Below are 27687 nucleotides of genomic sequence, written 5' to 3' on the forward strand. Positions count from 1 at the left end.
CAGGATTTTTGTTAGGAGGGGCAGACTTGGGGGGGGGGGCAGAACCTCTGATTTGTATTGATTTTGATGCAAAATCCCCCTGCCCCCGCCCATGCTCCCTCATGTGTAGATGGTCACTATTAGTAATATATAAGTGGGACAAAACACGGCAGAGTAGTGGTTCAATTTATTTATATTCAATTTTAATCACTCTCCCCCCCCCCATCCACTTTCAAGAGACAGTCAGCATTCTGTTGCTACGGAAGCAGCTCAGTCCTCACTGGCTTGGTTTTTGGGGAGGGACGGAGAGAAGTTGCGCCCTTCGTTTTGTTTTACTAGATTTTTGTACTTTTGAACTCCTAGGTTCCCGACCCCAGCCTGTTGATATCTCTTGTGCTACATAAGCAAGAGCAGACTCCCCTCCCCCGCCTCCACCCGCCGAAGACTGAAATGATATCCTTTATTTAGCGTGTATTTCCAATGAAATAATAGCTCTCCTTTCTGACCAAGGAGACACACTATACAGCATTACAGCACAATAAAACCACAACAAAAGACAAAACCAATAAAATAATTCGGCTAGTTGAACCTATGCTACATATATTTTACTGCGTGGTATATCAGCCACAGCATTGCATTTGAGTTCCATGTGCTTCAAAACAGAGCCACCTACAGGAACAGAATATGTTAGCAAGCTTTTTTAAATGTAAAAAAAATAAATCGTTTGTTTCACCGGTACAATCTCCGAGTGATGCGAGGTTCCACTGGTTCCAGGCAAGGGTCTGGTTTCCTTGTTTAACAAAGCAGGTTCTTTTTTTGTAATTTATTATTATTATTATTATTATTGTTGTTGCTGTTGTTGTTATTTCATTTTATAATGTATGTCAAACAGAAAGAACAATTATAACTGACACAAATTAAAAGATGAAAAACACAACTATAAAGGCACATAGTATGGATAGTTGCATGAGTTAAAATAACAAAGTCCAAGTAAAGACTATCAATGTTTCAGTTCCGGATTAGGTCCTTCCCTTTTTATTTTTATTTTTATTACTCCTCCCTATGTTTATAGTTCACGTTTTTGTTCTAATTTCCAGCGCTGATGGCTCTTTCCCCCCGTTATGCAGTCATTAGAGCTAGAATATTTTTGTACTAAAGCTGAGATTCACACAGCTTTATCAAAAAGTGTGCTGCCAGAAGTCTCTCAAGTCACAAGAGTTGGTGGCTGTGAAATAACTGAACTGCTAATAATCTTACAATATAAATCTGGACCTGAAATGTTGGTGTTTGTGTGAAAGAGAGAATGAAGTAATAATAATAATAAAACTGAAATGTTTCCAGCGAATTGGAAACTTGGGGCTGGCTGAAACCCAGGTCTGCCACTATTTGTGGTGGCCTCAAAAGGTGAATGCTTTAGAGAAGCTGGAATATCAGAGTCTAGGCAGACTCAGGGCTCCCCAGAAGCTGGTATTCAATGGTGCACTCTCGTCTGCTGAGAGGCTGCTGAATTTTCACTACCTGCTGTGGGCTCCTGAGAGCCGGCCCTCCTAAACAACCCAGAAGAGCCCACTGTGAGCTCCAAAGTTATTACAATAGGGTTGCTGAGAACCCAGCAGCTCTCTCTAGTGGCCATTGATGCTTGAAGCAAGCATCTCGCACCCTCCCAGTCCCAGCCTCTGCTTTTCGTAACAAGCATGGATATAATAGCTCGCTGCTCCATTCTGTGCTGGCAGCAGACCCCTTTGTATAGACAATGTTTTTACCCTTTGTTTTCCCCATCCCTGGGGAGCAAGAGCTTGCAGGGTTCTTCTTCCTCTACCTTGAAATCTGTTCTGGCAGAGCTAGAGCTCCACTTGTGAATTTATTTATTTTTAAATAATTTTTATTAACCAACCAATCAAATCAAAACACATCACATAAATTCCAAATTACAAAGCTGAATTTTAAATTTTTGTTGAGGGGACCCATATTTCAAGTTCCGAAGGGGGATTCCGATCATCTTCTTGCTACTGCGTTAATGTCCAAATCAGTCCAAATAAAGTTCATAATTCTATCCAGTCTTATCTTGCTGTTTCCACATCTCATCTTGTTCGTATATTTTTTCTCTTTTTTCTTTATGATCTCTTCTGATAATCTCCTTAAGCAGATAAACACCAATTATAATCCTGTGTGAATTTTTCCGTTCGTCCAATCCTCAAATCGAGATGGTTTCCATATATCATCGCTTTCATAAATAACATCGCTCTTTCCATCATTAATCGCAAAACTGTCGTTCTTAAGTCCCTCTGAGGAGTCTCACCCACAATATAAAAACAGCTCTATTTCTCCTCCCAGACTTAAGTCCTCCAACAGAACTTGCCAACATGGCAACAGTATTTTTAACTGCGTCATTCCAAAGCTCTTATACTTTCCACGATCTTCTTAAAACATGCTTTGGTTAGAAAATTTATCTCCACACAGTCATAAATCCACAGCTTAAGTCATTAAAACGACATTTCTGACTTGTGGGGGGTGGGGATTCTTGGTTAATCACTTAGAAGAAGAAAAAAGGAAAGTTTTTTCCCCTCCCCCCATCCAGTCCTTTTGCCATACCGAGCCTTGGCGTATCTTCTCATGATTTATCTTGTTCCTCTGACCCATCTTGTTTATCAGAGATCTCTTCAGTTAGCAGTCTTTACTCCCCCTCCTTCCTTGAAATATGTGCATTTGCTTCCTCCTAATTGTTTCTTTTGAAGTTCTTGCAGATCAGAGACAGTGTCCAGAAGCGCTGAGATCCACAGGAGGGCATTCTGCCTAGTGCCCCCATCCCCACAAATTCGGGGGTGGTATAGGGCACAGCAGGCAAGGGCAGCCCCCCCCCACAACCTTGGGGGGGGTAGGGAGGCTATTTACTCCCATCACAGCCTCCTAATTACCTCGTGTGGGTCGGAGAAATGTTATTGTCAGCCATCTTCCGATGCGCCCCTAGTGGCCCCTCCCACTTGTGAATTTGTAGGATGCATAGAAGCCCACTGCAAGGGACCATGGGGGCTTCAGCCCCCACAATAAAATATTTGAGGAGGCCAGACCACAACAAAGTTGATTGGCGTTCCCATTCAAATGGTGTGTGCGCACTGCGTCATACGATGAATTATGAAGGGCGGGGCTCACCTGGGCCTCTGCAATATTTTATTCAAGTTGGCACCCCTAGTAGAACGGAAGGGCATCTGCACATGTGCAGCAGGGTATATTGTCGCCATCAAGTAATGACAGCTATTAGAATAAAAGAATCTCAGCTAAAGCATACATGACAGATGGCCATCCAACCTCTGCTTAAAAACCTCCAAGGAAGGAGAGCCATAAGGGATAGATGAGTCTTGCCAAAAGGCACGTACAGTTACTAGGCCGAGGGCAGAAGATTGTCCACCTGTGCCCAGTCCAAATCGTATGCCCATGGCAACCCTGCCCTTACTATATGCTGTGGAATACAACTCCTATCAGCCCTGACCACTGACCACACTAGCTAGGGATAATGGGATATGGAAACCACCAGGTCTGAGAAGGCTGGTTTAAATTGTGTTTGTTTGTTTAGATCATCAGCTGGTACATGGATGAAAGCAATTATATTTAATGGTGGTAATCTGCCCTGTTGCCATGACAATAGATCCCTTCTATGCTAGCATGAGTCTTATTGAATCAAATATAAAATATTGAACACATAGTTGCTTAGATCTCTCTCTCATGTTATTGAGAATGCAGGAGACAAAGCAGAGAAGATGAAAAATACATTGCAACGGCTTTTGTAGCATTCTCTGTTTAATAAAGATCAGGTAAGAAGAACTATGTACAACAGGTCTCCTCTCCTTTCGCTATTTTCCAGCCCTTCTGCCTTCTGCTTAGGCCTGACCTCTTACACTAGATATGCAAAGCCAGATTTCTAGACAAAGATGTGCTGGAACTCACCATGACAGTCTCCCTTGTTCTTTCATAATGGCAATGGCGCCCATCTGAGAGGTACCAGAACTGAGTTCTGGTGAGTTCTGGCTGAAAACAAGCCCTGTAACGCAATCTTATAGATATCGTCACATGTGCCTTTTCTGTTGGTAAAAGTAGGCTGAAAAGATTTAGGATGACAGTGCAGGTAAACCACCAAACTCAATTACCTGCGCATACGTTAAATCTGCTGAATTTCTCACCCTTGTTATCAACAATACAAGAAACAACTCATCAAATGAGATAACCGGTCTCTGAGCACAGGGAAGGGCAGAAAAACATACCATATTTTTCCATCTACAAGATGCCCCCATGTATAGGACGCCTCCTATTTTGGGGGATTCAGATTTAAGAAGATGGAGGGAGATGTATCCGTGTATACGACACCCCCTAATTTTTGACATTATTTTTTAAGGGGGGGGGGACTAGTCTTTTTCACTACAGATATTACATTGCTAGGAGCATGGGACATGCTAGGGGCAAGAGCTCTGGGACACCCCAGATATTGGACTACATACTCTTTTTTCATTTTTACATTACATTTCCCAGGGCTAAGCCATGAAATTGAAAACAGACTCTAGGCATGGCACAGTTAAGTCCAACTATTCCCATGGGTCATGAGACTATTTATTCTTATTCCCTGACAACACACAAGTTTGTTTGGGCAGTTTTCAAAAACCCCAGTGGCAATTAAGTTAAATGTAGTTAAATTAGTCATGGGGAATCAACAATCTGTTTTATCAGTAACTGGAAAAAAGTTGCACAAGAGGGGTAGAATGTATTTATTAAAAATAATTGTTGTTCACTTTCCCTTCCAAACTAGAGGGGTTTACAAAATACACAAAGCTTACCAAAAGTCACAACATATTAATATATCCAGATAATATGAATGACATTCAAAACATATTTGGTGTCATTTCAGGGGAAGATTCTTCACAATTCTTGCTGAATAACTAGGGCCACAAGCAATTTTATTAGTGCTGGCTGTTTTCATGGGGGATTTGTGAGGCAAAGGATCTTAGGAAGGTCATTCTAAAACCTAATCATCAAGTGCAAATTCTGGGTTGTTTAGCCAAGGCACTTCTTAAAATTTCCTCCCTATCCAGCACCCTCTCTGCAGCTTCCCTCGCAAAGATTAGAGCAGCTTCCCAATGAAATAACTGTAGGAAGACCAAAAGTGGCAGCCCTCTAGGCAGCAGACAGAGAGCTGTGATGTCAAAGCTGTGGTAACCTTAGTAAGTGTGACATTTACTGGGCAGAATGTGAATTCCTATTCTGTTGCAACACAAAGGCAGAGAGGCACATCTTTTTTCTTTTGCCCATACGTTTGGAGCCAAAGGCAAAACCAAAGAGAATACATTGTCAGCTATGATCAAGCAGAATTTGAAATCCTACAGCTGGGTAGTGCCCCGTCTTCTGATTTCTATTTGTTTGGGTAAGTAACTGGACTAATGAACTACCTTCATTTTTAGGAGATTGGAGCAGGGAGAGGGGATCTGTGGGTTCTTCTTATAGTTGCTTGTGGCAAACTAAGGGCGCAATCCTATGCACGCTTACTTGGGCTGGGATGCAAGTAAGCTCCACTCAACACAATGGAACATAGCTTTGAGTAAACATCCATAGAGTCAGTCTGAGTAGATTGTGATCTGGGCTGTATCCTATTGGTCTATAGGCTATTTTGTAAAAGGTGGTTGAAGCGTATGCATCTGTAATGATGATAGACAGCCTTTAGTCTTTCACATTCTGTTAAGTCTATGGTTCTATAATTTATGAAGCTTGGTTTTATAAGGTGATTTTTAAACAAAGGGAGGGGCATACAGTTTTCCATTAAAAATATATCCTAAAGGCAGAGAAGTTGCTTCTGTTCCGATCTCTTTACATCAAACCCCCATTTCTGCTTCTCAACAAGCAACTATAATTATGTTGCCTTTTTACTTAAAGACAGAATGTGGGAGTTTTAGAGAAGGGGTTTAGCTGGGCAAATTTGTCCTCGGGTTTTGTATCATTAGGACTTTATGTCTCTTCTTGTTGTGATGTACTGACTGCAAACCCTAATGAGAGAGCTGCTATAAATACACTTTTTCTATGTCCTCCCTCGCCCTGCAATTTGAAGAGATCTTGCGAGGTTATGCATAAACATTTGTCACAAAATCAGTTAAGGAGGACGCAGTATTGTAATGTGTTTATTGCCTGGATATACAACCCCAGGCTGACCACGTCCAAAGAGAATAAGGCTCCTGTGTGTCTAACGCATGTTTAGTGGAGCGAATATTGATACTGTTATAGGTTGAGGGTGCCAAATGCCTGGGTTTAGTAAATGCTGGAAAGTAGGATAAAGTAAACAGTGGCATGAAAAAAATGGAGGCTTGAGGACACAATGATGTTGAAGGAAACAGAAACCAAGGAGAATGTACAACCGGGCCAAAGCTTTGTGTGTGACCTCAGGAGGCAATAAAAGCTGCGCATGGATAAGTGGGCAGGCAAAAGAGGGAGAAATAGGACTGATAGGGTTGTTGCAACTAGAAGCTGGAGGGACAATTGCAGCCAGCTGTGATTTCTACTGTCTCTGAAGCATAGCAACAGCCATCCCTAAGGGCAAGTGCCAAGATGAGGTGGTGATGCTTATGGTGGTGGCTGGATTTCACATATTGATTTCAAAGAAGTATCCAAATTCTGTGTCTGACGGTCCCATCTAGAAAACAAAAAGATGTCAGGATGCCAGCAACACCCTGCCTTCCAACATTTCACAGATGCACACAGCGACACTCCTGTGTGCTTGTATTACGGGAGGACAATATAAATAAATACAAGTGAACTAGTAACCTTTTGCAATGTTAAGAGCAAGTCCTCCATGGCGACCTTCACAGTGAAGCCCAGGGAATGAGCTGGTAATTGAACCAAAGATGGGAATCTTTGGCTTCCAGCAAAGCTTGAAACGCACACATTTCAGGTTTGAGATTTGACGGTGGCAGATAAATCAAGCTGTTAAGAGCCAGTGTGGTGTAGTGGTTAGAGTATCGGACAAAGACCTGGGAAATCAGGATTTAAATCCCCACCAAGCCATGAGCTTATCCACACCTCAATTTGCCCTGCTGCTTCCCGCAAGTGCTAAATCAAAACAGAAAGGCAATTCTGTAAGTAGAAAAAAATCTTATTATATAAATTTGATCTATGGAACTGGTGCAGTTACCAGTGCTACGTAATACTTATTCTGCATTTTTTTTTGGGGGGGGGCTCTATCTTTTAGTGTAGCAGCACCCAAACTTTGGAACTCCTTGCCTATTGACATTAAGCAAGTGCCTTCACTGTACTCTGTTCTGCACCTGCTAAATACATTTTTGTGTAGGGAAGTCTATCCAGCTATGTAGCTTGTTGACATGCATTTTAATCTAGGTTTTCACTTATTGTTTATTTTACTTTTTAAAAATACGGTATCTTAAATAAAGGTAAAGGTAAAGGTACCCCTGACGATTAGGTCCAGTCGTGACCGACTCTGGAGCTGCGGCGCTCATCTCGCTCTATGGGCCGAGAGAGCCGGCGTTTGTCTGCAGACAGTTTCCGGGTCATGTGGCCAGCATGACTTTAGTTGTTTTTAACTGGGTTTTTAAATTACTGATAATCTCATTGTATTCTTTTTCTAAACTGCATTGTTATTTTAAACAATCAATCAGTATATACATTTTATGAAATAAATTACAAAATAAAAGTCCAGAATCTATAGAAGGGCTTGGCAACTGCAAATATATAAGTCCTGCATTTTGATGTTGCTGCACTGTCTACATATCTGGTACCAGGACAACAATAACAAGAAAAACATTGACTTTTGCCAATTTATAATATATTAGCCTTGGTTCACCATCTGCAAAATAAGGATAATTGTGATGTACCACGTAAAATTGTTGTGAAAATAAAGTAGGGAATGAAACACTGTTATATACCTAAATTATAAGGATAGTTCAAATGATCATTCTAAGGGCATTTTTTTTAAAGTGAACCAGTTTAATTATGCTTATGCACAGGTCTTCCCTTTATCTGTGGGATGTTGAAGCTAAGATAGTCAGTCTAGGCACATGACAGTGACTCACAGGCTCAAGTTGCCATAGCAAAAACCCTTGTTGTATTTACAGAGTCTTTATTCTTCCTTTCTATATTGTTTGGTCCAGCCTCTCTTGAAGTGCACCTGTTACTCTCTCTCCACTTGGCTTCACAGGCTACCAAAGATGGCTGGATGTCAGTGATCTCTTTCAGGGCAAAGGATTTTGTAAACAGTTGAGCCCCTCTGCTAGATAACTGTGATCTTTTAAAAGCTTTAGTCAAATGCAGTAATGTATATGTTTCCATATATGAAGGAGTTATGGTGCATAAACACTTATTTCACGGACAACATGGTTTGGTTCTGCTTGTTTATCATTTTTAAAATTCATGCATGTTGGGGGGGGGACAGAGTTAAGGGGGGGTGGAGTGCTCAAACAACCCCACCTCCAACTTTGAAATAATGAATGTGGGGATTGTGGGTCCATGTAGGCTAGTTGCCAATGTGCCCAGCTCTCCACGCATTTGGTGTGTGTTAGAAGGGCCTCATAGCTGTTTACCTTTGGGGTCCCTTCCAACTCTACAATTCCTGTGCCAATCAAAATGCATCTTGGAGTGAAATGAGTGACTTCTAAACCTCCAGAGTAGATGGGGGGGCACCCATGAGAGCGGGAGGGGGAGTTGAGAACATATCTGTCAACGTTTCCCTTTTTTAAAGGGAAATTCCCTTATTCTGAATAGGATTCCTTGCAAGAAAAGGGAAAAGTTGGCAGCTATTGTTGGGAATTCCTTTTACACTAATGCTAATCCTTGCACTAGTACAAAAATGTATACCACCCGTATCCAGAATTATGGTTGAAACAACTGAAAATGCATCTCTTGCTAGCAGACTCACGACGTAAATCAGTACATACCCACGTTTTTATTTATTACCTATTCTCTCTCCCTTTCTATAATCTGCTATGAAGCCAGAACTTCCAGTCCTTTAAACCCCACACAACCCAGTTCGCCCACGCACAGAACCCCACACATCCCCTAAATAATCGCTACTTTCTGTAAGTCTCACCAAGAACATTCGTCTTTCTCTCTTCTTTTGCAGCTGTTTATGCTGGCGTTGGAAATGCAGCCAAGGAGAGCAGAGCTATCTCAACCCATTCACCTGCCGCTTCCCCCATGACAGTGTTTCACACATACGGAATGAGTCTTGTGTCTCCATCTGTGTCTCAGAGTCCAAGCAGAGAGAAAGCCAAAGAGGGTGAAACGGTGACCCTTGGATGCCGGTTCCTAAGTTCCCATGGCTCATCTTTGAATAACCTAACAGTGAAATGGTACAAGGAGGATGAAAAAGGGTCGAGGGACCTAATGGAGAACAACATCACTGTATTGGCAAACTATACCAGAGCATTCCTGATAGGGGATTTATCTGAAGGCAATGCTTCTTTGACTATCTTAAATGTGACAACCAGCGATCATGGCACTTATTTCTGCCAGGTGACCCTTTCCAATGGAGATGTGGTGACAGGAGGTGGTACAAAGCTCAGGATCCGCAGGGCGCTGGGTAATGATTTGTTTTGTTTGTTTCCTTTCTAAATTAGCCCCAATCTGCACTATACGCTAGCCTACCACTTTAAACAATCATAACTGTCCTCTAGTCCAGGGGTCAGCAAATGTTTTCAACGTTTCCACCGTCCCTCAGACCTTGTGGGGGGCCGGACTATATTTTTTTTGGGGGGGGGATGAACTAATTCCTATGTCCCACAAATAACCCAGAGATGCATTTTAAATAAAAGCACACATTCTACTCATGTAAAAACACACTAATTCCCGGACTGTCCACAGGCCGGATTTAGAAGGCAGTTGGGCCGGATGCGGCCCCCGGGCCTTAGTTTGACTACCCATGCTCTATTCTCACCAGACTCCTGGGGAGTGTTGAGGGAGCTGAGAGTTGTTCAGAGACCCCTGTTTCCCCACAGAGCTACTATTATCAGGGAGGTTTATCAATGAATCACTCTTCACAGGGAGCCAGTGTGGTGTAGTGGTTAAGAGCCGTAGTCTCGTAATCTGGGGAACCGGGTTCGCGTCTCCGCTCCTCCACATGCAGCTGTTGGATGACCTTGGGCTAGTCACACTTCTCTGAAGTCTCTCAGCCCCACTCACCTCACAGAGTGTTTGTTGTGGGGGAGGAAGAGAAAGGAGAATGTTAGCCGCTTTGAGACTCCTTAAAGGGAGTGAAAGGCGGGATATCAAATCCAAACTCTTCTTCTTCTTCTTCTTCTTCTTCTTCTTCTTCTTCGGGGGATAGGGGGGCTCCTAACAACTGTCTGTATTCTTAACAAACTACAGTTCCCAGGATTCTTTGGGGGGAAGCCATGGCTGTTTAAAGTGGTATTATACTCCCTTAAACATATAGTGCAGATGGAGCCTCAATAACAGCAGTAAACAAAATAGATTGAGTGGCCGGTGACTGAGTTTAAAGGGGGCAGTGCACCCTCCTCCCTAATGGACTAGCCTCCACTGTCATGAACTATTAAAGCATGATGCGTCATGCTGCTCATCAAAAAAAATTGACAGATGCATGGCCAAGCCATAGGGCATATCTACGCTGTAGTTTTATATTGCATGGCTTCCTAAAAAGAATCCTGGGAGCTCTGTGGCTCGATGAGGGTGCTCAGTCCTGTCGAAAGCGTTACAGTGGTACATTGGGTTAAGTACTTAATTCGTTCTGGAGGTCCGTTCTTAACCTGAAACTGTTCTTAACCTGAAGCACCACTTTAACTAATGGGGCCTTCTGCTGCAGCTGTGCCGCCAGAGCACAATTTCTGTTCTCATTCTGAAGCAAAGTTCTTAACCTGAGGTAATATTTCTGGATTAGCGGAGTCTGTAACCTGAAGCGTATGCAACCTGAAGTGTATGTAACCTGAAGCATATGTAACCTGAGGTACCACTGTATTCTCCAAACACCTAGGGAGAGGATATGATGATGAAACTAGTTTAAGTCTGTGGTATAATGTGCATATAAGGCCACATCCCCACCATATAGTAAAAGCACTATTATGCCACTTTAAACAGTTATAACTTCTCCCAAAGAATTCTGATAAATGTCATTTGTTAAGGGTGCTGAGAGTTCCCCTCACAGAACTACAGCTCCCAGAGTTCCCTGGGAAGAAGGATTGATTGTTAACCTGTTGTGACAATTCTAGCTCTGTGAAGGGAATAGGGATCTCCTAACACTCTTGGCACTCTGAACAAACCACAGTTCCCAGGATTCACTGCAGGGAAGCCATGATTGTTAAAGTGGCATAATAGTGTTTTATACATGTAGATGCATTGATATGCACATCGTTGTGTGATTAATGTATGACCAGTGACATGCTTCTGACATCTCTAATTATTTGAGTACAATGATACCTCGGGTTACATACGCTTCAGGTTACATACGCTTCAGGTTACAGGCTCCGCTAATCCAGAAATAGTACCTCGGGTTAAGAACTTTGCTTCAGGATGAGAACAGAAATCGTGCTCCGGCGGCGCGGCGGCAGTGGGAGGCCCCATTAACTAAAGTGGTGCCTCAGGTTAAGAACAGTTTCAGGTTAAGAACGGACCTCTGGAATGAATTAAGTAATTAACCCGAGGTATCAACTTACATGTTTTGTTTGTTTATGTGCTCTTAATATGCCAAAACAGTTTACAACTGTGAAAACCAATCCCTAATTAAAATACACAATAACATTAAAATACCTCTAATTAAAATATGCAATACAACAATTTTTAAAATTAAAACCATCAAATCCCAAGTTCAATTCAGAAGACAGCGGATGAGCAAGCACACAGGTCATGTGGTCATAATTATGTCAGTGGAAAGTAGATCACTGACCCACATGAGGGTAATTAGTAAAAGGATCAGCTGGGCTCCTACATAATACAAAATCTGGGGCTTAACACACTTTGTAGCAGGAGAGAGCCCCCAGCAGCAGAGTTTAAACTCACAAAAGTCAAGCAGCAGTATAGCATGGGATATAGGCTATTAAACTCTTTTCATATCTCATTTATTTGCATACAGCACTCCTCATTTCTACCCCTCTTGCAATGAACAGGCCACATTGTTAAATAAGTTTTAAAAGACTTACAAAACTCCAACAATGGTCAGATTCATGTGTTATTCCATGCAGCAGCAAGAAGAACACAAGTAGAAATATCTTGTGTTACAAAATACAGAAAAGATACCGAGCGCATTGTGTAAGCTCCTCTTGTGGTGAGTTCACATGGCAGAAGAGAGAGTGAGGAAAAGGAACTAGAGGAAAGTGGGCATGACCTAGCGGAGTCCAGGAACACAGCTCTGCAACCTTAACTCAAGCACTAAATGGCACTTGTGTGTAGTTATGTTTGACTGCAATTTCCCACAGTAATCTCCCAGCCCCTACCAGTGAGCTGCATTGTATTTCTATTCAAATTATTTATTTATTGAATTTATAGCCCAGGGCGGCAAACAGATATACAATTTTTTTAAAAAGCAAAACAGGAACATTCTAAAACAGATTAAACAGATTAAAACATTCTAAGAACATCTAAATACAGTTACAGTTATAGCACTTGTTTATAAATTTGCATATATACATAAACACTAACACATGACCATCTAATGCAGGTCTGCCTTCTTTTGTTCTTTGTGGTGATGTGTTTCCTCTTTTGGCGGGGGTGATACTTAAATGGCAATTCCAACCGACTCACCTCCACTCCCAGTACAAACCTTGGTAGTACTTGTGTTACCTTGCTAGGAAAACATGGGAAGGCACAGACCATAAGGTCAGAGCCAGGCTGGAGATCTTCTGTATGCCAGAGTTTGCTGCCAGAGAAATGTAACAGGCCTAATATTTATAAATTCTTAACAGGAATAATTGCCCTATGCTTGTTTTGTCAGTTTAATGTAGATTGTAAAGTCCCTGGAATGGGGACAGTTTACCGTACATTCTACATTATTTGTATAGAAACAGGGCTTAGTATTAGCACAATATGAATATTAAATAGTGGTGGAGTTTGTTACTCATAATCTACCAACCCACCTCAGTCACACTCTCTTCAAACTGTGTTCCAATTCACACAATTGGTTCTCTCTCTCTCTCTCTCTCTCTCTCTCTGTGTGTGTGTGTGTGTGTGTGTGTGTATGTATTTGCTAGGCTTTCTCGCTCTATTTTAAAAAGGGCCCCAGGCTGTGCATGTCCTCAGTTTTCCTATGGAGATATTTTTGTCATTTTGGACGTAAAATAGTCTAGTCTGTAATGCAGAACGTTGCACCCCAAGAGTGTCTCTTGTTGTTCCTCTCACAGGTTTAGCAAACATAGATCCAAATCTGCCCCCTCAGTTTCTCAGTGCAGCCTCTTCCAGCCAGTGTGCATTGAGTTTTCCTTACAATTCTCTATATTCAAGATGATTGATTTCTGATGCCTCTGTGCATTTCCCCTCAGGACTGTTTGGCATAGAAGAATCCATTGGAACAATCATTGGTGTGGTGGCAGCTGGCATTGGAGGCTTGTTAGTTCTAATAGTAGTTTTAACTCCTCAGCTGAGGAAGTGCCTTCCATGCGCTAAAGCAACGTCGAACCAAGGTATGGTGACAGCAAAATGCTTGTTTGCCAGAATTATAGATGCAATGCATATTTGTTGCCGAATGCTTTCAGAAAAACAAGCTTTATACTGAATAACAACTAAAGAGATCTAAGAGAGATCGCCAGTGCTGATATATCCAACGACCCAAGCAAATCTCTGAACTTCATTTTCTGAAAGGCTGGCCAGCTGCAAAAAGGGCAGGGGGCAGCTTTAAGCATGGTGTAGAAGAGGAAATTTCAGCAGATGGAGCTAGTCTCTCAACGGAGAGGCTCTGCAGCACAATTTCTCCCATTGCTATACCTTCAAGATAGCTGGTAATAGATCGCTTCAAGGTTGCTCTACAAGGTAGTTGACCTTCCAGATTTTGCTGGGCTTCAACCATTGGGAGCCCAATAACTTGGGCACCATATTGGCTACCTCTGGATGGAATACCTGCTTATAGGTGATAGCTGAAGGAGGAGCCTGATGGAATTGGTCTGTCAGCAGAGCCAGTGGTGGAGGCCTCCAGTCCTGTCCCTGCATTTACTATAGCCTCGTGGAATTGCTATTGGCAGGTAAAGGTAGCAGTGAGGCTGAGGTTTGAGAAGAGCTGATGGAGGAAACCTGCAGTTGCATCTCTCTTCTATTGTTTATGTATAGACATACAGTACTATGCTTTCTTATTAAATAAACACCACAATTGCTATCTGTATATATCTGTATGCTCAGCGATCTTCAAAGCATTTGGGGTTGTTTTGCCAAATTCTCTCTCTCTCCCTCTGTGTGTGTGTGTGTGTGTGTGTGTGTATACATGCACACACATACACCACAAAAACAAAAAGCCCACTTAAAGAGGAAATAGTCTGAATGTTCTGTAAACAGGCACAGCAAGGTTCTTGAAGCAGATTGAACAAATACACAAGGTAGAAGCTGAATTGCACTGAGAAGATTAAGACAGCAGTCCTAAAAATACTTACTTGGAAGGTAGCTACAGTGAAACCAATAGGTGTTTGTAATCTGAGTGAAAGCTTTTGAGATTATAGTCCTTGAGATGGTGTTAGAGCTGGTAGCAGCCTGCTACAATGGCTCTGACTTCAAGGACTTACTGCATGATTCTCCGTCTAAGAAACCAAGTGTAGCACAGAACAGTCAGATTAAAAAGCTTGCCACATGTTTAAATTCATCTGGGTGTTATTGAGTTGCTGCAGCTGTCTCCATTCTAATTCTTTCAGGACCAATAAAACAACCATAAAAGGTCCCTTCAAGGTGCAGAGCTGAACAAGGCCAATGTAAACACAAGAAATGATTCTATATTAACATGATTAACATGAATTTTGTGCCGCTCTTGTATGTTATATTTGTGGCAAGGGTTTGGCCAACCTACAGTGGAGCCAAATAATCAGAAGTGCTTGCACAGCTCAAGCACATTACTACCTTAACTTTGTGATCATACAGGGCTGCGTACACATTATACCTTTAAAGTACATTTGAAACACAGCCTTCCTTGGCAGTGCCCAGAATTCTTTGACAGGAAAAATGTGCTCTGAACGTGCTTCAAATGTATATTGTGAAAAATGGGTTGTAAAATGCCTAGTTGCATTATATTGTGTCATATCCTCTACTTCATTGTTTATTTACTTAATCTTTTTTTCTTCCTCCACAGCATAACTTGGACAGCATGGTTAAAGTAATTCCCAGATGTGCCACCGACGATATAGTTTTCTGAATGTAAGCGAAAATGTCAGTTGTTTGAGTGTTTTCTATAGTCTATCTAAAAATGGTATAATAAAAAGGCTTTACCATCCTTTTAGAATATATGCCTCAAATTGTGACTACAGTTTAGTCATAAGATAAGCATCCTTTTCCCATAAAAACACACACAACCCTTTTACAATAGCATCCTCACTGCTAAATAAAAGAAGAAAACTATATTAAAACGTAGAAAGGGGGTGGTTGCACTGAGCATTATATCTTCTCCAGACACAATAAGCCAGTGTGTGGCCAAGATGGCTGAACCTCCTGTTCTCTATCAGTAAAAAGCTCTCTGCTGTATTCAGGGATCTTATGGTGCCTTTCTGCACTTAGAGTATCTCTCTTACACTTCCTGTTCCATAGGACTGTCACTTTATAGGAACACAGCATCACCAACCACGAAGAACTTGTGGAGGTCCAGGATGGTTTGGGCACATGCACTGTAGTTATGCGGACTTACTGTATGCACCACTTCTTTAAAAGATCATAGCATGGCATTTCAAAAACACTTTTGTAGGGCATGTTTTCCATAACAAGATAAAACAAGAAGCCTATGAATCTGTGCAACCAACAGGTGTAGAGGTCATTGTTTAATCTGTCATTTCCAGAAATCTGAAGATACATACACAGTTCAGAAGCTGCTAGTCTAGTTGAATGATATACAAAATACAGAGAGCTTAAAGTGGAACGAAACTGAAGGTTTCCATTATAAAGTAGTCTTAATGCCTACATTTCCCATAACTGCATACAGGGTAAATATGGCCGCACAGAAAATTTGGCCAGAAGGCATAGCGTCGGTTAAAAGGGGCAGATCTCCAACACTTGGCTGCTTCTCTGTCACATTGGCATATGATTTTTTGACATCTGTCTAACATTGTATCTGAAAAAGAGAAAAACCAGGTGGATAGTTAAAATGTAATAACAGCACCAAACTGGAACAACTAGCCACAAATTGTTAATGTCTATTGGCATTTGTTATTCATTGCAGCTGCTTTGGGAATCGTGATAGACCAGGAAGGAAACAAAACTATAAATCAAAATAAGTAAGTCATTCTTAAAGTTTAGGCTCAGATTTCTGAAAGCAGTTACAATAACAGGTAGCAGATAGGGACAGTTTTCACAATGGTCAGATTTATTATTATTATTATTATTATTATTATTATTATTATTATTATTATTGACTAAATTTGTATACTATCCATCTAAAGATCCCAGGGCAGTTCACAACAGAAAAATACAAAATGAGAACACAAAATGGATAATAAAACAAAAGCCAACCAATAACCCCCCCCCACACACAAACACATTAAAAAAGCCACAGAATGTTAATCAACCAAAGGCCTGGTTATAGAGAAACGTTTTCCCCTGGTGCCTAAAGATATGTAATGAAGGCGCCAGGTAAGCCTCGCTGGGGAAAGCATTCCACAAACAGGGAGCCACCACAGAAAAGGCCCATTCTTGTGTTGCCACGCTCCAAACTGCTTGTGTAGGAGGCACATGAAGAAGATCCTCAGATGATGATTGAAGGATCTGGGTTGTTCATATGGGGAGAGGCCTTTGGGGCTTTTTGGTCTAGAAAAGAGTGAGTAAGTGACATGATAGTGGTGTATAAAATTTTGCATGGGGTAGAATCTGTGTATAGAGATAGGGTATGGATAGAGATAAGTTTTTCTTCCTCAATGCTGAATGCTGAATGCTGAAAGATCCAGGACAGAAAAAGGAAGTACTTCTTCACACTGTGTGTAGTTAAACTATGGAATTGAAATCAGTGGATTTAAGTCTACTCTTAGTAGACCCTAACACTAGATCATGCATTGCTTATCAAGATAAAACAGATAAATACAATGAAATTAAAATTGTTACCTTACCACATACCACAGTATTGTCATTACAGGTCCATTTATATCTACGTATTATGGGGTTACAGCCTTGCTCCTCTGCGAAGCCATAACAGCAGTCATGTTCATGACAGCACCTTTAAGCAACAGAGATTGAATTGTACCCATTATATTTTGTGAGCATTTCTTCAAGGCCCATCCAAGATTTAAAAAGAGGCATGTGCCAATACAGAAGTACCATATTTTTCGCTCTATTAGACGCACCACCAGACCACAAGACGCACCTAGTTTTTGGAGGAGGAAAACAAGAAAAAAAAATATTCTGAATCCCAGAAGCCAGAACAGCAAGAGGGATCGCTGCACAGTGAAAGCAGAGATCCCTCTTGCTGTTCTGGCTTCTGGATTAGCTGCACAGCCTGCATTCGCTCCATAAGACACACACACATTTCCCCCTTACTTTTCAGGAGGTAAAAAGTGAGTCTTATAGAGCAAAAAATGCGGTAAATTCTTCAACTAGACAGGCACTCTCCAATATTGTTTCAAGTACTTCTAGTGTTTCAGGGAAAGCCCATTAAGTTTTTACATTAAGTATTTATCCCTCTGTAATCATTCATTGGGACGCGGGCGGCGCTGTGGGTAAAACCTCAGTGCCTAGGACCTGCTGATCGTAAGGTCGGCGGTTCAAATCCCCGCGGCGGGGTGAGCTCCCGTGGTTCGGTCCCAGCTCCTGCCCACCTAGCAGTTCGAAAGCATCCCTAAGTGCAAGTAGATAAATAGGTACCGCTTTATAGCGGGAAGGTAAACGGCGTTTCCGTGTGCTGCGCTGGCTCGCCAGATGCAGCTTCGTCACGCTGGCCATGTGACCTGGAAGTGTCTCTGGACAGCGCTGGCCCCCAGCCTCTTAAGCGAGATGGGCGCGCAACCCCAGAGTCGGACACGACTGGACCGCATGGGCAGGGGTACCTTTACCTTTTACTTTAATCATTCATTTGGTAAACAAACAACAAGAGGGCAGTGCATGCAAATATTACACCTACCACTTCTCTCAGTGAAGCAAGGGTTAAAAAAGAAATCAAATTTATCTCTAGTGAAAGTCCGCTGGTTCCAAATCAAGTTAAAAGAGGACACACGACATTCCTTTTCTCTCATTGCATTCTCTCAACTTAGCAACACGGTAATGTCATCTGGCATAATAAAGGGCAGGTTTTGTTATGTGCTGATCATGTTACCTATTATTCTCACTACTCACTCACCAGCACTATGTGAATTTGGCACCGGTTTGTGCTACCACAATTAGGGATGGGCAAATCTGTCAAATTTGGTTTCTCATTTTCAAATCTCAAGTTCTAGACTGCACATTTCCCCCAATTTTTGAAGTCCTCAAGAAAACTCATCATCATTTTAGTGCATTTCCCCCCTCTTAATGTGCATGTTTCTATGTAAGTTTGCATAATATACACATTTATGCAAAGCAATTTCCCCTAAAATAATGCATTTTTGTATGTTATTTTTCACTAACATATGCATTTTATGGATGCTTTACCCCAGTACATGATTTTTTTTGCACACATTACTTGGCTGAAGAAAGGCACTGCAAATTTCAGAGCAGTGTGAATTTTGAAGGATAGCTGTGTTTTGGTTCTTGTATTGTTTTGGAATATGTGAATTTGGTAGGTTCACCTTTAAATGTGAATGGGATCAAATTTCTGCCCCATCCGTAACCACAATATAATTTCCTACAGTTTCTCTTCCACAAATTAAACCTGCATTTCATTTCAAGGGTATTAAATAAGGTTGGGGGAATTCAATTGAAGAATGACACTTGGGGATGTCGTTGATGTCCTTACCAGTCTGTTTTGTCCTTAGGCCATCCTCTTCCTCCTGGGCCGCAGTAGCACCCATAACCTAAATATGCCAAAGGAAATCGTCTTGTGCCACACTTTATGGCTCCAGATAACTCAAGGAGGCCTCTTTTGTGTACAGAATGGTTCTTCCCAATAACACTATTCCAAACTGCAAAGGCAGAAGTAAAATTTTAGTGCATCTGATTAAAAAAACCATTACTCAAAATCATAGTTTCCCATCTTTACACTTTCCCAGTTCTGAATAATGTATGTATTATTGATAATATCTTTTAAATGCACTTCCGCTCACAAAGAGTTATACAACTCTACACATATCATTTCTGCAACCAAGGGTCTGCCTTGCATTCCCATTCATTTCAGTTGAGAACGACATTCCAGGTTAGCTCCATTCACTTAAATGTACAGGTGTCGTCCCCCCACTAATGCGGAGATTACGTTCTGGGCCCCTGCGCACATAAGTGGACTTGCGTAAAGTGGGGAGCAACCCACTTTAATAGGGAGGGCGTGCAGGGAGGAGAGAACAAGAAAGAGACTTGTTATGTACTGAAGTTCTCACCCTGGGCCAGCAGGGGGATAATGTAGATAGTTATGCAAATGAAGGATCGAAAGTGACGTTCAGTGATTGGATAGTTTGTATGCAAATGAAGGATCGAAAGTGACGTTCAGTGATTGGATAGTTTTAGAAAGTTGTTACAGTAACGAGGTTCTGGAGCCCTTTTAAGCAGGCTGACTGAGCTCTTCAGTTCAATTCTGTTCCAGCTTACAAATAATAAAAGAGCTGCTTTGGAAGAATCGCTGTGTCGTCAGATATGTTCACCCACAACTTAACAAGACTCACAAGCACTGCTGGGGCTGCTGCTTGGAAGTTGCCTGGGGCCGCTGCCCAGCCTGCCCCAAGCCTCCCCTCGATTGGGGCCACTGCCCAGTGCAAGGGAAGGCCAATATATTTACTTATTTTGCAGCAACCTGCACAAATGTAGTCACGCACAAGTGGAATGCGGGTGCCTGTATTAGGGCACACTACATATGCACACACAGAATTCTGGGTCAGATATGTCTAAACGTTATCAGGATCAGCATCATTTTTTCCTACAGAACTTATTTGACGTTGTTTAGAGTTTTTCCTTTAATCTATGTATTTGTATTATATAAACACATTTGGTTCTTGCAAAATGGAAAATGTGTTTCATCATAGCCAATTCTAAGGAAATTGCATAGGCTTTAAATGTTTAGACTCCAAAGGCACTTTGGTTAAAGCATTCTGCTGAATCCAAGACTTAAACAGGCTTCAGAAACACAAGTGTCTCTGCACTATAAACCTGAGGAAAATGGCAGTGTACCTCATCGTCTACTTCAGGATGATTTAACAGGGACATTTAACATCTGCCAAGCCAAAAAAACAAAACCTCAAACTGAAGACTACTGTCTTAATACAGACCGGCTGTTGTTTTTTGATACATTCCTTGGCTATCAAGTATGCATTCTGAAAAAATGTAGCATTCCTTCTCTACTTCACAGTATTCAAGTCTAATTTTAATAAACATGTAAGCAGGAGCTCTGTCTTAAGAAGGAAAAACAAACCAACAGCAGCAATGTCTGTGCCGTAACTGTGAGGTGATTCAGGTTTTAAAGGCACAGAGAGTCCACCCTAAACATATTAGTTACAAATACAGCATTGCAGTTAACAGAAGTCTGTTTTTAAAAAACTTTTTTAAAAATGAGAAAAGCCTCCCAATCTGTATGTATAGAAGTAAGGAGTATATATGAATTTCTTGCTGAAAATTATTGTACTATAAGAACAGCATAAACGTTCAAGGTGATTGACAAAGTATTAAAGTACACAAATTGCAAACTTCAGTTCTCAGTATTGAAAGAGCTGACAGGAAGGGAAAGAGCATGCAGCTTAATGCAATTCTCACTCATTCCTGCTATGAAGTAGTTAAATTCCAAGCTGAGTATCCTTTTGTGCCCAGCAGGCCCAGTTTCTTGTAACTCTACCTGATAAATAGCAAAATAGTTACCAAAATGTGCCTGGCAGTTGGGATGGGATCTTATGATCTCAACTTTCCTGGCACGATGAAGTTTACACTGGCAGGCATTAAGCTGCAGTAATATAGGCGTCCTCAAATAATTACGGTAAAAGGCCTTGCAATAACGGTCTCACATGCTTCGGTTCTGCTGTGTGCTGCTCCTGTAGTGGGGCCTTATAAAAAGAGCTTTATTTCCTTCCTCCCATCCACCCTGGACTTTAGATGAATAAAAACTAGCTATTCGCATTTCGCTGTTTAAAGTACAGGGAAGAGGCAAACAGATAGTTACAGCATGAACAAAGACAATCATTCAGATATGAGAAAGACACCTGGCAATATGCCAAAGCACCTAAGACCAAGCCATTCTATTGACCTAATTCCACTGGAGCATTTTTCAGTGTCTAATAACAGCCTGAACAATGTCCTGGTGCAAATCCCACTGCACTGAAATAAGTCCACCCATTTGAAGGAGTTTTATCATACAGTACTTTGTAAACTTTCGAACTTATGAACTTTCAGACTTGTAAACACAGTGGAACATGTTTCGCCTGCACTATTTACATGCTCAAACAATGCACAGTTATCATTAAAATCAGACACCGAAAGCCCAGTTCCAGGACGATGATGACAATATGAAAAAAATAAGCTTACTCACCTGCCCAAAAGCTGTTTGCTTTGGTCGATCAGAATGTTGTAAAGCCCAGTAATGAAACCTCTGCACTAAGGGGGGCACAAAAGCACAGGTGTTTTTATGAGGTCAGCATCTACATTGCTTGGCATCTATTTTGTACTTACCTGCATGAAACAACAGCAGTGTCACCAGCCGGAGTTCCATTTGGAGGTCAACTCAGAATGACCCCCACCCTTTCACTCGGACACACATAGCCTGGCTGTCTAGAGAGTCTCCCTGTAGTTCTGCTGTCAAACTGAGCCAAGGAGTGGGAGTGTATAAACACTCTGACAAGGCTGCTCCTCTACGGTCTACTCTCAGAGCTAAATATATGTGTGTGTGTATATATATAGTTAAAGGTGAGACACTTCCTTCTGCTTTTCAAGTGCCCACTGTCCAGAGACTGATGGAAGGCCCAATTCACTAAGAACCTTTTACCTTACTAAGAACACATCTGGCAAACACAGCTCAATGCCTCTGTTTGCACGTTGTTCCTTTCAGGAGGGGTTGTCGGGAGGGAATTATGTCTCTTGGACAGGTTTAGATGCTGCAGCCAATAAGCCAGGAGCTCCTTTCCTAAGCTGTTTGCTTACATCCTCAACTGACCCCTCCAAGTCGTTTCACTGCTGTGTTTGCTACAGTCCAACTTTTATAACCGGGTAGCATTTGAGTTTATAGGCACTGGCAGGAATTTTCTAATTAAAAAAAACAACAACTGCAAATGCCAAGCTGAAACAATAAGCTTCTACCTGCAATTTCCTGAGATTTCAACACACTAATTGACCCTGTGAAACATAAATGTGCAGAGTTTTTTTAAAAAAACTGGGCAACAGCCAGCTGCCCATAACTCCCGAGCCTCCCCTGGTCTCCTGCCCCCTTCCCCCTTTGTTTTGACAGATCGGGGGAGGCTCAGAAGTCATGGGCAGGTGGCTGTTGCCCAGTTTTTTAAAAAAACTCTGCACATTTATGTTTCACAGGGTGCAAAAGAAGGGCTTTGCACCTTGCCTGGCAGAGAAGTCACATGCCTTGCGCCCCTCCTGGGCAATGCCCATCTGCCCGTGACTCCTGAGCCTCCCCCAATCTGTCAAAACAAAGGAGGAAGGGGGCAGGAGATCTGTACCGCCGGATGTCCCTGGTTCCCCTTTGGCAGTGGCGGAAGCAGCGAACAGCTCCTGAAGCCAGCCAGGGCCAACTGCGCTACCAGGCTGGCTCTGGGCTGCTGAGGCTGCCACTGCCACATTTCCCGGGGACAGATTTGCAAATCTGGGGACATTCCGGGGACGGAATTTGTCCGGGGACAGATTTGCAAATCCAGGGACTGTCCCCAGGAACTGGGGACGTCTGGTAACCCTACCCAAGAGAGTCTTGCTTCCGCCAGCCACAGCCTTGGATTCCAGCAGAAATCTTTCTCTCAGCTGCCCAGCCTGCTTATTGCCTCTGGCTGCGAGTGCACAAACATCAACTCTGGCTTTTGTCTTTCTTATTACCAGACAGTGGAGGGAAGGAGGCACACCCATTTGCTCTCTGGCAGAGAGCCACTTATTTTGTTTCATTAAAGGCCCATACTTTGGGGGTCACTATCAAGAACCTGGCTATTCCAGCAATTTGAATCCTAATGAATCCAGTACAACCCCAATGTCTCCTAACTCTCTCTCACACACACCTGCACAGTCCTTAGGATAGTCATCAGAAGCTCTTATCTAGGTTCTTCCACTGAGGTTAAGCAGGAGATAATTTTTGTAGAACTTTTATTGGATTCAGAACTGGGCATAAGCTGTTTTCCTGTTTTATTTTTAGGCCTGTTCTTATATTGATTTTATACAAGACTGTTTTTAGTACTGTTTTGTTTAGGATTCCTTGCTTTCACATTTCTTCTGTGAAAACTGATTTAATTATTGGATAGCAGTGAAAAAGGCAGGTGAAAAAACTGGGTCAAAAAAGCATTTGTGTTTTAATTTTATGGACTGCTTCATGTTCTTCTTTTTTAGGTTTTTAATTCTCTTTATGAGTTTTATCTGCCTTTTATTGTATAATATAGGGTTTTTTTTTACATTTTCAGGGATTTTGCTAGTTGCTCAGAATCTTATTTTTCGCCTTCTTTTAGAAAAGATGGAACAAAATTATTATAAATAACATTTCTAGGAACCAGTGCCAGCTCTCCTGTGGTAACCTGCTTTTTCCTCGTTTCCATTCAGATGAGAGGCGGGGAAGATTATAGACATGGTGACAGCTAGACAGTTGCTAACATTTTCCCATTATTTCTTCCAGGTTTTCCATCTTGATCTTTTGCTGTCCTTCCTCTTCCCCCCCCCCCCACCCTTGTATCCCCTTTTGGGTTTCTCCCTTCTTACTCTCACTTTATGAATGGTGTGTTGGTTAAATGAGCCCTGTTGAAGGGACAGTGCCTCGAGCAAAAACAAAAATCCAGACTGGCCTCACTTCTCTCAGAATAGCCCTACTGCATAATGAAAATAAAATCTGTCATCACAACCTTGTGCATTTCAGTTTCATCTCAGTTTTAGCTTCCTTTATTGCCCAGAATTCTTATGCTCAACTCATAGTCCCATAATCTGATATAGAGAGAGAAGTGGGAAAATGAAGAGTTCAAATTCCACATATACCCAGTGCTTTATTTTCTAGAGCAGTGGTTCCCAACCTTTTTTTGGCCATGCCCCACCTAAGCATCTCTAAAATCCTGATGTCCCCCCCCCCCGTGACATATAATTCTTATCATCCAAAAAGTGAACTCCTATTCATGTGAAGGAAGCCTAAAAGGCCATTCACTGCTAATATCTCATTCTCAAATTGCCCCCCTTAAAAATCAAATTGCCCCCCTGTGGGGCATGTGCCCCACATTGGGAAACACGTTTCTAGAGAAAACAAGTGCCAGAAAGCATCTCCCTCAGAAGACCCACCCTAGAGCCCAAAGAAGATCTCTTTGGGCTGGGTGAGGGGCAGTCTCCTCATTAGCCAGAGGCTTGTTGAAGCTGCTCAGCTGAGGCAAGGGGAGGCTTCCAGGCAGCTTAATGAGCCCCCATCATTGGGGCTTGCTCAGCTGAGGCACAGAGAGGCCTCCATGCCTCAGCTGAGCAGCCTAACAGCCCCCCTCCCATCTCACATGAACCAGAGTAGCATTGGGGCTTGCTTAGCTGAAGTGCAGAGAGGCTTCCATGCCTCAGATGAACAACCTAACGAGCTTCCACCCATGCCTCTCTGACTCGTGTGAGCCAAGCAGCTGGTGGCTTGCTTAGAGGAGGCACAGCTTTCTGTGCGTCATCTGGGAGGCTGAAGAGTCTCAGCAAAGCCCCATTGAGTCTCCAGCTTGTGAGGAGACCTTCTCCAGAGCCCGTAGAGAATGTTTCCTTCTGGCTCCCAGGAGGGTCTCCTCCAGGGCTGGAGGTGCTTTGCGGGGCTTTGCTGAGGCTGGTCAGGTCTCTCTCCCCACTTCTGGGGCCCAGCTGAGAGGTGCCAGAATGCTGTTCCGGCAAGTTCCAGCAGGAGAAAAAGCCCTGCATATACCACACGGCAGCAGGAGTGCCCACTGGTTCTCCTGCTACATTCCAATAAAAAGAAGAAGAGAATGTGCCCTACTTAACAAGGGTTTCCGAAGTCACAACAAAACTCAGCTCATTTATTCATTGCAGGACTAAACTCAATTTATTTATCCATTATGCCTCTTAAGTCCAAAATCTCTTTTTTCGTTAAGTTGGTTGGATAAACCATTTAGCTGCCTACTATAGCAAATAATCAATCACTATTCGCATCAGCCCCAGCAAGCATGGCCAATGGCCAGGGAGTTGTAATTTGGCAACATCTGGAGGCCCAAAGGTTCGCCGCACCTGCTATTGCCTTTTAGAGGTTTTATTTGCATATTGGACACTAAAATGATTTTAAAAAATACAAGAGCACTTAAAACCAAAGGGAGTAGTGCCCAGCAGAATGTATGAGCATGAGGTTTCAACAATGAAACTGCAATCGCTCCCACCTCTTCCTCGATGTGCAAAGGACACAGTGCAATTGCCATTGCTTGCCCCTCTCTGCTCCCCAAGGCCTTGGCCTGCAAATTAGTCTTGCTTGGATCTATGAATGCCTGAGAGAAGTATGTGGGGTGGGGTGTTGCACAGCTCCATTGAGTTATATGTCATGCTCTCTCTCTCTCTCTCTCTCTCTCTGCATGTTGTACAGTTATGCCTGGAAGGCAGATGGGAACTCGTGGTCCCCAGACTAATTTCATGCACTTACTTGTTCTTTAGACTATCGCTCTGGCAATTATGTGTGCATCATGTGTTTGTTTGTTTGTTTGTGTGAGAGAGGGAAGGAGGAGAAATGGGGAGGAGATTCAAAGGCTTGCAATGAGCTGCAGTGCGGGAGGAACCCAGGGAAGAGAAGGAAGCTGGAACAGGGAAAACCAGGGAAAAAATGCAATTGAAATGGATGGAGCATGCCAAGCTGGGTGGGGCGAGAAGCAGTCTGTTCCAGTCTGAGGGATGGAGTGGCAGAAAGAGCTCCTTACGACCGACCGCTCAATTTCCCATGCAAAATGGGGTGAATTAGTTTCGCCTTGCATCTCAGCTGTGGTTTCCTCCACTTTCCTAAATAAAGGAAAAGCAGACAATGGCATTTTAACTATAGAAGTGAACTGAAGAGATTGTGGGTCAGATATCCTGTTACCAAAAATACTTACATTTTTTCTTCCCTTTCCAATATTTTAATCACACGTACTTGGATTATCATCACTTTGGAAACAAAAAGCAGCAGCCAGATTAGAATATTTAAGCCCTAAATTTTCCATCTCCAAAAGAAAATGAGCTCTCTTTCTTAGAGCAGATTACCAAGAAAGCAGAATATTCATGGAGTGTTGTCCTTCCAGGATTTGGCTGCTGAAAGAAAGTAAACTCCAAAAGTTTCAATATAAACAGCACACAGGGTGCTTCCAGATTTTGCAAGTGGGAATCAGTCACATTCCAGCAAATTCACGTTGCAGAGTTAAAGTGTTGTTGTTGTTTAGTCGTTCAGTCGTGTCCGACTCTTCGTGACCCCATGGACCAGAGCACGCCAGGCACTCCTGTCTTCCACTGCCTCCTGCAGTTTGGTCAGGTTCATGTTTGTAGCTTTGAGAACACTGTCTAACCATCTCGTCCTCTGCCGTCCCCTTCTCCTTGTACCCTCCATCTTTCCCAGCATCAAGGTCTTTTCCAAGGAATCTTCTCTTCTCATGAGGTGGCCAAAGTATTGGAGCCTCAGCTTCACGATCTGTCCTTCCAGTGAGCACTCAGGGCTGATTTCCTTCAGAATGGAGAGGTTGGATCTTCTTGCAGTCCATGGGACTCTCAAGAGTCTCCTCCAGCACCATAATTCAAAAGCGTCAATTCTTTGGCGATCAGCCTTCTTTATGGTCCAGCTCTCACTTCCGTACATCACTACTGGGAAAACCATAGCTTTTACTATACGGACCTTTGTTGGCAAGGTGATGTCTCTACTTTTTTTTAGAGTTAAAGTAGATTAGCTCAATAAAAAAGATGGGCCTTTTTGCTGAAACAAAAGTGATGGAAAAATGCAATAGAAAGTGTGAGGTAACAATTGCTTGATGTGATGTGGTAGAACCACCGCACAAACAAACCACAATGAATGCTCAATAAATAAATGACGTCATATAACCTCCACATGAACCTTGTGCAAATGAATCAGGGTGAATGTTCAATAAGCAGGTTGCCTGCCTGGAAGTGACCTAAACCAGTATTTTCCATGCCACAATAACTCCTGCTACTCACCTTACCACAGTCTGTCAAAGCTTCACTGTCTCTTCACCAGCACAGCCTTCACAGGACAGCAGTGAAGGAATAATATTCATTCTCTCAATTACAAGGGAGACAGAGGTGGGCAGGAGAAAGGGCAGCTTTCCAGCTGCCAAACAACGCATAAATGAAACCAGGGCGGAATCTACACACATATAAAAACCATTCTGA

General features: G+C 42.4%; 2 protein-coding genes across 3 annotated transcripts; one reads left to right on the forward strand and one right to left on the reverse strand.

Annotated features, from left to right (window-relative positions):
- The first annotated feature begins 4825 nt into the window (after positions 1–4825).
- Positions 4826–26394, forward strand: LOC310676765 (uncharacterized protein). 2 transcript variants are annotated; one of them, XR_014510727.1, is made up of 5 exons: positions 4826–5386; positions 9083–9541; positions 13446–13586; positions 15230–15294; positions 23990–26394. XR_014510727.1 is itself a non-coding variant. In XM_083438881.1 (4 exons), the coding sequence occupies exons 1-4, from the start codon at positions 5320–5322 to the stop codon at positions 15232–15234; spliced, it is 672 nt and encodes a 223-aa protein (XP_083295007.1). In that variant the 5' UTR covers positions 4827–5319; the 3' UTR covers positions 15235–15379. The 2 variants fall into 2 exon arrangements, 1 of the variants encoding a protein (XP_083295007.1); XM_083438881.1 differs by lacking the exon at positions 23990–26394 and having other exon boundaries at positions 4827–5386; positions 15230–15379.
- LOC310676766 (phospholipase A2-like) lies at positions 15873–22709 on the reverse strand. The gene is made up of 4 exons (XM_083438882.1): positions 21847–22709; positions 19004–19169; positions 17187–17293; positions 15873–16198 (listed from the first exon to the last, which is right to left on the reverse strand). The coding sequence occupies exons 1-4, from the start codon at positions 21884–21886 to the stop codon at positions 16038–16040; spliced, it is 474 nt and encodes a 157-aa protein (XP_083295008.1). The 5' UTR covers positions 21887–22709; the 3' UTR covers positions 15873–16037.
- Positions 26395–27687: the final 1293 nt, after the last annotated feature.

The sequence above is a fragment of the Podarcis tiliguerta genome (assembly GCF_965153285.1).
Source record: "Podarcis tiliguerta genome assembly, chromosome: 4".
In the NCBI taxonomy this organism is placed as follows: domain Eukaryota; kingdom Metazoa; phylum Chordata; class Lepidosauria; order Squamata; family Lacertidae; genus Podarcis; species Podarcis tiliguerta.